Source organism: Ictidomys tridecemlineatus, chromosome 7 (assembly GCF_052094955.1).
Source record: "Ictidomys tridecemlineatus isolate mIctTri1 chromosome 7, mIctTri1.hap1, whole genome shotgun sequence".
Lineage (NCBI taxonomy): Eukaryota > Metazoa > Chordata > Mammalia > Rodentia > Sciuridae > Ictidomys > Ictidomys tridecemlineatus.
In genome coordinates this window covers 44,094,767-44,107,055 of record NC_135483.1, presented here as the reverse complement: position 1 = coordinate 44,107,055, position 12,289 = coordinate 44,094,767, and the positions used below count along the sequence as shown (strand labels likewise).

The 12,289-nt window shown below is 31.3% G+C and overlaps 1 protein-coding gene across 7 annotated transcripts in view; it reads right to left on the bottom strand.

Annotated features, from left to right (window-relative positions):
* Nbn (nibrin) overlaps positions 1–12,289 on the bottom strand; it is a 38,189-nt gene that overhangs the window by 6,684 nt on the left and 19,216 nt on the right. For 4 of the 7 annotated variants that reach the window (XM_078016937.1, XM_078016934.1, XM_078016936.1 and 1 more), the window contains 6 exons: positions 11,216–11,313; positions 9,141–9,270; positions 6,555–6,830; positions 4,913–5,363; positions 1,898–1,966; positions 795–950 (listed from right to left, as the gene is read on the bottom strand). In XM_078016937.1, coding sequence (XP_077873063.1) covers positions 795–950; positions 1,898–1,966; positions 4,913–5,363; positions 6,555–6,830; positions 9,141–9,270; positions 11,216–11,313 — 1,180 coding nt within the window. Of the gene's footprint in view, positions 1–794; positions 951–1,897; positions 1,967–4,912; positions 5,364–6,554; positions 6,831–9,140; positions 9,271–11,215; positions 11,314–12,289 lie in introns of those variants that run through there. The other 3 variants (XM_078016935.1, XM_078016938.1, XM_078016939.1) reach the window with 3 other exon arrangements.

Below are 12,289 nucleotides of genomic sequence, written 5' to 3'. Positions count from 1 at the left end.
GTTAATAACAGCAGTGAGGTTAAACATGTTAGTAAATTAAGATGACCATAAAAAAAAGATTAAAAAGCAAAGATTATACAACTTTCAAAGATGTTTAGATCCTACAAATGAGACAAAGGAAACTGTTATTGGACTCATCTGCTTTTACCTGTTTTTTTTTTCTCTAGTTATTACCATATCAAGATTTAGACATGTCACTGGTATTTATGTATTTAAAAGTTTTAGTTTGTAGTTTTTATTTACAAATGGCCTTAGGTTATCATCTAGCAATTGAAGCAACCAAAGTGAACACACACTATAATTTAAAGCACTGTATTTTGTTTCAAAGATTTCAAGGTTTACACCCTTTCTAACACTGATTAAAATTTTAAGTCTTTTCAAAACTTTTCAGTTTATAGTTCCTTATCAGGGCATTTTGAAGATGGAAACAATTTATACTTTCAGTTGAAATTTTAGTTGTTCAAAAACAAAGGGGTAAAAAAAAAATCCTATGTAAACTTCATATCAAGTACACTGATATTACTGTACTTTAGGAAATAAGTAATAAATCCTTAGTATTTATGGGACATGCCAGGTAAATAGCAACCTAAAAAGAATTCAGTCTTGATAAAATCTTTGTCATTTTAGGTGTTCTATATATTAATTATTAGTTTAGTCCTTCTTATTTTTTTTTAAAGTGGGAGAAACCAGCATCATTTTTCAACATACTGTTTTTATTACTATTTAATGCCACTGGTATTTCTAAAAACATTTCAAACATTGCCCTCTTGTGACACAGTTAAAGAAACACCTACCTTCTTGAATTTCTTGAAATTCTTTATTTGACCATAATCATAATTCACCACACATGGATCTCTGCAAGTGGAATTATTAACCACCAATGATCTAAATTCAGTCAGTAACACCTTTCTTGGAAGCATCTCACTATTGTCCTGAAGGTCATCACTGTTCTTAAATGGGGTTAAAATGGATAAATTAGAAGAAATAAGAAGGAAAAAGAAAATTATTTGTTATTTGGGTATATACAGAAAAAAGTTAAAATACTTGAAAAACAAAACAGTAAGAGGGGTTTATTTCTTGTACCTGAATTTTGTATTTGAAATCAAAACATCTATTTCAAAACCAGAAAATGATTCTATAACTTTGAAAACATTCTATGTTCTCATCTATAAACTGTTGAAGTCTCAATAGTTTGTTATTTTTTATATCTCAAAAAAATTAATCATTAATTCTGAATATAATACCTTATTAAATGAGGTATTTTTAAATTCTAGGTCAATAGTTACTAAATCTGAAGATTTTTCCTGTTATCATTCAATTGTTCAGTGGTCAGCATTGTTAGAGCTGCTGAAGGCTAACCATCTTAATTCTTTTAATTGCTGAACTATATAATTCATATGAAAGTTGCCACCATGTCTAAGATAGTCACAAACAGGAAAAAAAGAAAAATGGGAAAAGCCAGAAGAAAAGGATCATCTGATAGTGACAGAATATAAGAAGGACCTCAATTAAATAATAATACCCTAATTTTTTTGGAATTTATAAATATTATATTTATAAATCTGTTATTGAACTTGATATAACAACAACCCCTCTAGAAAAGCATTAACCTCATCTTACAAACAAAGAACCTGAGGTTCATAAATGTGAAAATGGCTTGTGCAATGTCACTTATCTTTGCAGTAGAGAAGAGAATTACACCCAGGCTTTTCTTTGCACTACACTATATCATGATTATAGTATGATTTATCCATTTCCATAGGAGGCACAATCATGAAACAGTCCAGAATTTAAAATTCAAAGCAATATTTAATCCTAAGAATATAACTAATAAGATGTGATCCTTGTAAGTCAAATTTTCATGAAAATTACGTCAAATACAAAAGAATTTCCTTACAGATACCTCTTCTTTAGTTGACCACAGTGATTCTTTGAGCTCACATTTCTTCCCCATTTTGTTTTCTTGCTAAAAATTAAAATAAAAAATAGTGTTCACAGAAGTTATTAATAACATTTCTAAAAACTTTGAGATATTCATACTGACCCAGCCATATGACCTTCAAGTATATTTCCTAAATTATGAGATAAAAATAAAAATAAATGTAAGGATATTTTAGTATGAATATTGAAACAAAGAACTGGAAGGTGTCAAAATTCATATAAATTATGTACGTTGAGAATAGTCAACAATAGGAACATAATATAAATTAATAAAACTGCATTAACAGTTGATTCAAACTATACAAATACCAACATATTTTATGGTTGTCTGTGGATGGTAGGATAACCAACAAATCATTTGTCCTATTTTCCTTTTATTGATGAGCTTTCATAAATTCAAATTAATTCTTAAAATGATAAAAAAGAAAAAATTAAAAATAACTTCCCATTGAGTAAAGTTGGTTAACGGCATTAATGTTAATTTCCTGGTGTGATACTATACTGTAGTTGGTTGAGCTGTCCAAATAATTAGGGAAAATGGGATGAGGTTATATGGGATTTCTTTATATGATTAATTAAAACTACAAATGAATTAGCAATTAAATAAAGAGTTTTTAAAAATAACTTACACCAAAAGCAAAAACAGTTTTGTACCTAGATTTTTATTAAAATAAATTTAGTGCTAGAATGTGATGATTTAACTTTTAATATGTCCTAAAGTGTGTTATAATCAAATATCTATTTGTTCTCCAAAGTTCTTGTACTATATTTTTCATTTAGAATGTCATGAATTTTGAAACAGTAAAATAAGATAAAATAAATTATGTTGTAGAATCATAAGCAAAATAGAATAATCATGTTGCCTGATATTATATATCATATAAACCTTACATAGTAAATGAAAGTTCTTTTCTGGTCCAGAAAAGACTATTTAGTGGTTCCCATGTCAAGAGTGCATAGTGCTTTGTTCTTTTCTTTCTCTGTCTGTGCTCTAATGACTAATGCCTGGGGTGGGTAACAATAGCTCTGGGACAATGTGCAGTCAAAAGCGAAACATCCATTAGTGGTCAGACAGGATGGAGCAAAGAATTCTGTGATTAACTAAAACCACAACCATTTCCACACAGATCTGTGTGCAGTGTGATCCGGGGACCAATTTGGCACAAAATTAAAGGAAAAGGAAAACAAGTCCACCTCCCCCTCCCCCCGCCAAAAAAAAAAAAAAAGACAGAAAAAGAAAATGTCAAAGAAAATCAGAAATAAACACAGGAGGAAAGGTTCTGTAAGGAAAAGTAGTTTACAAAGATGTGGTCAAAATAATATAAATAGGATCTTTCTTAAGACTAAATGTTTATAATATTAAGCAACCTCATTAAGTAGATGAGTGTGATTAAGAGGGAAGGGGAAGAACGTTGCTCTTGTGGGACAGGACTGGTAATTTCAACAGTGGATTGTTATAAAGCAAGGCTGAGCCTCAATTCTTGTCTCTCCCACATCGACCCATCTACATTTCTACTTTTCTACCATGTTATGACACGGGACTAAGCTCTTACCATGTAGTTATTCAACCTTGGACATCTAGCCTCTGAAACTATAAGCTAAATAAGCTTCTTTCATTTATAAATTACTCACTCAAGAATTCTACTATAGTCAGGGAAAATGAACTAAAACACCCAGAAGGTAAACTTGATGTCTGGAAAGTAGAATGTCAGAGCCAAAAGACAAACAGCTAGGAAAGGAGTTTTATTATCTACTTCTAGGAAAGAAGTTTGATTATCTACTTCTGGGCTTCTTATATAAGTAAAACAAACACAAACAACCTCCTCCTCGCCCAAAATAACCCTATCTTATTTAAGCCACTAATTTTAGAATTTTAAAAAATATCAAAAGAAATCTCAATTAATGGGGCTGGTGTTGTGGCTCAGTGGTAGAGTGCTTGCCTAGTTCACATGAGGACCTGGGTTCCATCCTCAGCATTACATAAAGATAGATAGAATAAAGGTATTGTGTCCATCTACAACTTGAAAAAAAAAGAATAAAAAAAATAATTCTCAGGGTTTTAGCTCAGTGTAGAGTGATTGCTTAGCATGTATGAAGCACTGGATTTGATTCTCAGCACTGCATATAAATAAATAAATAAATAAAATAATGTCCATCAACAACTAAAAATATATATATATATATATATATATATATATATATTATATATATATTTTTTTTAAAGAATTCTCAATTAACCCAAGAAGAAAATTTTTTTTTCTGGGCCAGAAGTCAGATGTACTGAATCAGGATGTGTAAGATTTTTGGTCTGGGAATTATATTTTTAAAAAGCTTACCAGGTGACTCTAATGCACTTAGTCCACAAAAGGACATTTAGAATTCACATTTTTGTTTCATCAGTTCTGTGTTCTGATCTGATGAGTTAATCAGTACAATAGTTGGTCGACTTACTGATACACGAAATAGAAAATAATATGAAGAGCTAAAGTAAGATAAATTACCAACATTCATCAAAACTAGAAAAGCATATTAAAGAACAAAATTTATAACAAAACATCCTAGTGATGTCATACATGTTTTAATCTAAAAAATTTACTTAGTAGATAAAGTGCTCTGTTCTACTAACTTTCTTCTACTTTCTGTGCCGTTTATTCTTTTAAAATATCCACTAACTTACCAGCATGGCTGAAAATCTTTTATAACAGTATAGCCTAATTTGGAAGTCTACCAAAACAATCATGTATAATAGTTTTATTTGTTTTTATTTATTTTATCCTGCTGCACAGCCACTGTATTTTTACACTTATCTTACTGAACAGCAAATTCTTACGCTTCATACTGGGTGTTCAAAACATTAATTTCTTTTTCAAGTAGACACAATAGCTGCTCATACTGTTAATGCAAAATCTAGAGTAGTTTTTAATATTCTAAGTTACTATTGGCAATAGCTTTCATTTAAAATGTTACTTACAGATATTTTGCTGCTTTCTGGTATTGTTTCATTATTAAAATTATTATTTGTTTCTATATCCATCCTTAACTTCTTTCTTATATTGAACTCTTCCTCTTGTTTTTCAACTTTTACTTCACTTTCTAACTCTGGTTTCATGCTCTTGAATAACTGTTTTGATATTTCATCTTCTACGGCCAAATCATCAATTTCTTTTCTTTTTTTAATTGATCTAAGGTTTTCTGTAGAAAGAGATTTATCAGAAGAATTTTTCACACTGGATTCTAAATCTTCATCATCTGTAAATAAGTTATTTGATTTTTTGTCCACAAGCTCATTCTGAGATAGATTTTCTGCCTTATTTTTCCATAGTGAGAGTGTAGCAGGTTGTGTTTGTTCTAAAAGAGAACAAGACATTTCTATTCTTGCTGATTTGGATGAAGACATTTCTTGATTTTCTTCATCTCTTTCCCTTAGATTAAAAAAAAAAGAGAGAGAGAACAAAACCAAAAGATTAACACAGCTACATAATTTTTTAAATTTGACACTACTCACCAGTCACTCCATTTAATTCACAATGTAATCCTGATTTTATTAACAATAGCACTAGGAATCAACAAATAAGAATTTGAAAATAGTACCAAATTCACATACATTCTGTTTTGATAGGAATTACAGGCCCTATAAATTATCCACCCTAAAGCAATGGAGAATTCTATCTTCTTTGCTGAAGTAGAATCAGACGTTATATCAAAGTTAAAGAAAAGGGAGATAAATACACAAAGGACCTACTGCCAGGAGATCACAGCTTAATTTATAATGTAGGGAACTTGTGGGCAGGGAAAAATTAAATTGGGTATATAATCCTATGAGTTAATGGGAGGTGTATTCAAAATAATAAACAAGAGTGGCTAAATCTAGAACATGGCATAAACTGTATACTGCATATACTATGTGAATCTATCACTGAGAGTATTCTATACAATACTGTATTACTCACTCAATAAATACTGAAAACTTTGTGCATGCAAATTGTATTGAAGTCCACAGAAGACACAGACTTGAGTATCTACTATCTAGAAGCTTAATGAATTTATAGTGTATTAAAGAGTTAAAGGTGATGTACTATTAACAGTAATGTAAGGATACTGGGCACACAGATTATTCAAGAGGTTTTTGTAGTAATTTAGGTGATCAGGGTTTGAAGGAGGGAGCTGACAACACAAACAGATGGCAAAGGAAGGACTGATAAGCCACTGAAAATAAGGATCAACAATATTCATTTGGGAAGACAGGAGAAATATCAAAGATTATATAATAAGGTAAAATTTGATTTACCTTGTGAGAGAGATTATCAAGGGGAAAAAAAGCAAAAAAGGTGATTTTGGAATGCAGGTGTGAGTAAACTCTTCTTCAAAAGAAGTGCAGCAAACAAAACAGCAGATAAGCTAAGGTACAGAAGAAGAAGGATGAAGAAGAATCTGTCTAATGGTCTTAATAAAGGAGGAAATTAGGGCACTTCTTAGAGTGAAGGAGCTAGGGGGCCAGAGATTTCCAAAGGAGCACACTAGAGCATAACAGACTCAAATACTCTACTACAGTAAAATAAAAAATGCTAATTTTTTTCAGAGGCAAAAGAAAAAAATTGTTATTAAAAATATACCTTTTTTTGGCACATGGTTGAAAGTAGTTTTTGATGGAGTTTGTCTGCTGCTGTTGAGAAGACCGATCTCTACTTTTATTTACACCTAGGAATTTGGTTGGTGAAAGCTGATAGTTTGGGACTTTTGTCCTAACCAAAGTATTTAATACTATATTGTTATTATTGGAGCTTGTTTTGGAAGGTTCCTGTACAGTGAATGTTTCTTGTGAAAGCATTCTGACTTCTTGTTCCATCTTGGAGATACTTATTTCTTTTGGTCTTTCATTCAAAAACATACTGTAGAAAAACAAAAGAACAGAAGGTAAAGTTCACAGCAACTTTTATGTAGAAACAAAGATCTTTAAATAGTTCTACTGTAATATAACTTTATAAGATTATATTTAGATAATAATTTGGGCAATATATTATCCCAAGAAAATAGCTCCTCTGTCATCTAAGTGCCTTGAAAAAGGTTGGTATCTTACTCTTCTTCATCCTCTATAATACATATGTAGAGGCATGTTCTACCAAAACGACTGTCAAGTAAACAAGGAATATCAACCTAGTATCCTATTATAAATGAAACTAGTTGATAATACCAGGTGATTTTTATTTTGTTGAGAAATGTTTTTTTAGTATTTTTATGTAAAAGTACCTTCATAAAAACTGGAAAATTATAATAAACTCCTATTATTATAGTGTCACATATAATAGGGTATTTAGATCACTTTAGATGAACTGATATGATTCTATCCAACCTTTAAAAAGTTAAATCTGGACACAACATAAAACATGAGGGTAGTAAAAACTAAAATAAATACGATCTAATATAATGATATCATTAAGTACATTAATATAAATACTTCAATATGGAATATTTGAAATACACCATTGTAAATGAAAAATAGTATAGAATACAAAATAGCTAATCCCATCCATTAAAAAATAAAACCAAACCTACAATCCCTCTTCAAATAACCACTGACATGGACAAATATTAATAACTTCATGGACAAATATTAACTATACAGATAGTTAGCAGACCCTATCAAGTATCTAAAAAATTTAAAATAATATTTAACTATACGAAATCATAATACAAGACAGATATACACATGGTACCATCCCCATCTTTTTAGGGGATACATTTCAAGACATTTCTATAAATGCATGAAACCAATGGTAGTACCAAACTATATAAACATTTTTCCTATACATATACAACTAAGATAATTTACTTTATAAATTAGATAAAGAGACTAAATAAAAACTAGTAATATAATTTATGACAGCAGACTATGATAAAAGTTACACAAATAGAGTGTCTCTCAAAATACTGTACTGTACTCAGCTTTCTTGTGATGTGAGATGAATAATGTTCATGTGATGAGATGAAGTAAAAGATGAATAATGTAGGCATTGTGACGAACAGTGAGGATACTATGTAAGGATTACTTAAACAGAAGTACTGCAATACCAAGACAGTCAGTTTGATAACCATTATGATTACCAGTGACCAACAAACAGATGGGTAGCATATTGAGTGTGAATTTCCTAAACAAAGGGATGATTCACATCCTGGGTAGAATGGCAAAAGATTTCATCATGCTATTCAGATACGAGTACAATTTAAAACTTTCGAATTATTTATTTCAGGAGTTTTCCATTTAATACATTTGGACCACAGTTTACCACAAGTAACTAAAATTGCAGCAAGTGAAACTGCAGATAAGTGGAGACTACCAAGTTTCAAACTTATTTCACCAGTCACAAATGAAGTACTATAATTCTTTTAGTTTTCCATGTATGTTTGTAAGGTATGAAACAAATTATCCTATGACAGCAATTAACAAATTACAGCCCATAGGCCAAATCAGGTCTGTTATTTCTTTTTCTGAATGAAGTTTTATTGGAACACAGTCACATTCAATTATATGCTGGCTGTCTCTAACTTCTTTCATGCCACAATGGCAGAGTTAAGCAGGAGGAAATGATTAACATTAAACAGAGACATGAGGTGGGAGGGAAAGGGAGAGAAAAGGGAAATTGCTTGGAAATGAAGGAGACCCTCATTGTTATACAAAATTACATATAAGAGGTTGTGAGGGGTGGGAAAATAAACAAGGAGAGAAATGAATTAGATGGGGTAGAGAGAGAAGATGGGAGGGGAGGGGAGGGGGGATAGTAGAGGATAGGAAAGGTAGCAGAATACAACAGTTACTAATATGGCATTATGTAAAAATGTGGATGTGTAACCGATGTGATTCTGCAATTTGTATTTGGGATAAAAATGGGAGTTCATAACCCACTTGAATCTAATGTATGAAATATGATATGTCAGGAGCTTTGTAATGTTTTGAACAACCAATAAAAAATAAATAAATAAATAGCTATAATAGAAATCAGTGGCTCACACTGCCATATTTACTGCTGATCCTTTACAGAAAATTTGTTGATTCCTGTCCTAAGGTATGATTTTTCCTGGCATCTCATACTCCCAGACTTTAACTCCTAAGAGATGACTTGCTAAAGACACTGACTTGACTTCTTGAATATTCTATTAACTTATTCATAAAATAGCAATAATTTTTAACAAAGAAGCTTTACCATGTATCTGCTTGCTCTGATTCTGTGTCAGCTACATATGCTGTAGTATTCACTGAAGCCACTGGAATTAGTTTTTTATTGACTGACAAACCTTGTGAAAGGCTGGGTCCCGGAGTCGTTGTCTTTAATCCTATAAATCATAAAAGTGGAAAGAAAAATATCACAATTATTAGACAGGAGATGGACATTTGATCATTTAAAATTGTTAAAACTGTGCCATGCTGAGAGGATTAATTAGGTAATATTGCACCTGATTGTTTCTAGTCAGTGCTCCCAATCATCTCACACTACCATTTCTCCAAACTTCAAACATGAAAACACAAGCCCTTTGTACTGCAGTGTAATAATGTCTTAACAGCTTTGACCTAAGAGTCAATTTGAATTAATTACTTGCTATATGACCACTGGCTAATTTCTTAAACTCTCTGTACATTAGTTCCCTCATCTATAAAATGCATATGATATTCTCTTTCTTCACAGGATTATTTTGCAAATTAAACTGTAGCAATGCATGTAAAATGGTAACTTTGGTATCTGCACCTCAAAAGACAGCAGTTATTATTACTACTAGTAATTATTAATGACCTACACATCTAATCAATTCCTGGTCATTAGGCCCTAAATGGTTCACATCTTCCAAAATGTAGCTTAACACATTCCTTATCCATTTAAATTAAAATTGTCGAGCACTCAGAAGGTACATGGCCCAACTGCATAGGTGCCATTGGATGGACTACAGTGTAAATGATACTCCTACCCCCACGTAGCAAATAATGATATGATACTGTTCTCTAACTTGTCTATTAGCCAAAGACCAATAACTGTTCATGAAATAAGTATAGAAAGAAACCAGAAAGCAAATAAATGTGCACAAGAATATAGACTGAATGCTTTGGTAGCTAGGCAAAGAAGAGGCAGTGATTAGAGAGAAAAAATGAAAATATTTCTAAGGTAAAAAAAGCAAGAAAACAATAGAGGAATAATCTTTATAATGGCAGTATCAATTTATTTATAAAAAAAGAGATAAAAGGTAGAGGAATATACACTCATCCTTAATTATCCACAGATGATTGGCTCTAGCACTCTCCACTCACCCCCACCCATGTATACTAAAATCCAAAATACTCAAGTCTTATATAAAATGGTATAGTACTGCATAAAACCTATACACAACTTCCTGTATACTATAAATTAACTCCTGAGGGCTGTGACTGTGGCTCAGTGGCAGAGCGCTCGCTTAGCACGTGTGAAGTGCTAGGTTCAATCCTCAGTACCACATAAAAAAATCAATAAAATATTGATTTTAAAGTATTGGGTCCAAGTACAACTAAAAAAATATTTTAAAAAGTATGTACATGATCAGTATAGATAAAATAGATACAATATTTTTGTTTCCCAAATATTTTTGACTGAAGAATTTTTGTTAGAATTCTCAAATGTACAACCTGGGTAAACAGAGGGCTGAATATAATAAAGGAATAACAATGATCATCTCTGAGTACCTTCACAATAGCCACAATAGCTTTCTACTGATAACCTCACTTCTATTTTGGACCCTTGTAATCCATTTTCCACACCAGAGTGATCTGTTCCTTCTGCGAGGGATTCTATGCCAGATTCACACATAGTTGCCTTTTCTCGTCAATCAGGATGCATGAAGCTCAAATGTCACGTCTTCAATGAGATCTTCTCTGACTACCTCTCTAAAACCTGTTTCCAGTCACTATCACATCACCTTGTTTTGCCTTCCTCTTTGTACATGGCCCTATCTGAAATCATGTGTGTGTGTTTTTCTGCTTGTTCACTATTTGAATCTTGACCTTCAGAGTAAAAAGTTCACAGGAATAATGCTGTTCTTTACTTTATTCACAACTAGAATCTTCAACATCTTAGAACAGTGATTAATACACGGCAGAAATACTTATTGAATGAATAAACAAATGAATACACTGTTGAGTTTTAAAGGAAAGTGAATACAGTCATACCTGGCAGGTATAATTCTAAAGTGCATATAATCTATCGTCAATGTACATAATAATGTTGCTAAGAAATCAATAAGATAATGCTTTACTTACCTGTATTGGGTTGGCCCTGAGGATCACAGTAATTTTCTGTAGTCATGAAAATAACTGCCAATCCAATTTCTGCTTCAGGAATAGGTCTAAGACCTTGCCTATTAGGAAAAAAAAAATAGTTTAAGCATAACAATATATTAAAACAACTTTTATTGAAATGGTGTCAAACTGAATCAACTTTTTTATCCTCCCAAAGTCATATCAGAATTTTATGGTATGAACAGAATTTTATGGTATGAACAGAATTTTATGGTGTGAAAATACATAGGGCACTAGCTTACTCACAGGGAAACATTATTAGGGCAGGTCCATCACCTGTTAGTAACTCAGTTAATTTTGCTTGTAAAATAAGGAGCTAGAGGAAAGAATACATATCTTAATAGTTCTAAAATTCAATAATTTTCAGAATAAAAAGAGTAATACGCAGATGAAATAACAACATGAACTTTTAAAAACAAATTTATGATTACTATGATTCTAAGATAAAACTTAATAGAGAAGAAGAGAAGGAGGGAGAGAAGCACAAATAACTATGTGTAAGTTACATCTATACATGTGTAGAAGTTTAATAAGTTAAGTCATTTTATCAAATTTACATATATTAAGGTATCTTAATAAAGGAATCTTCTGACGAATTTATTTTCTTTTGTTCTGTAATATGAATGACTGATTTTATAAAACAAGGAATATTCAATAAAATTTTTCAAAAATATTTATTTTTAGTTGTAGGTGGACACAATACCTTTATTTTATGTCTTTATATGTGGAGCTAAGGATTGAACCCAGAACGTTACACATGCTAGGCGAGCACTCTAACGGCTGAGTCATAACCCAGCCCTATTCAATAAAATTTAAAACTGTACCTAAAATTTTAACAAAAAGCTACATGTCTTTTAAAAAGCTAATGTCTTTTAATACTCATTGTAAAGACATTTTATATGGCTGTATTAGTTTAAAATACGTAACATGTTTTTTTGTGTGTACTGATTCAATTATATGTGTAATCATACAATTATATGTGTAATCATAACAATACTACACTAAAAAAACCAAGATTTTAAAAAGCATCATAGC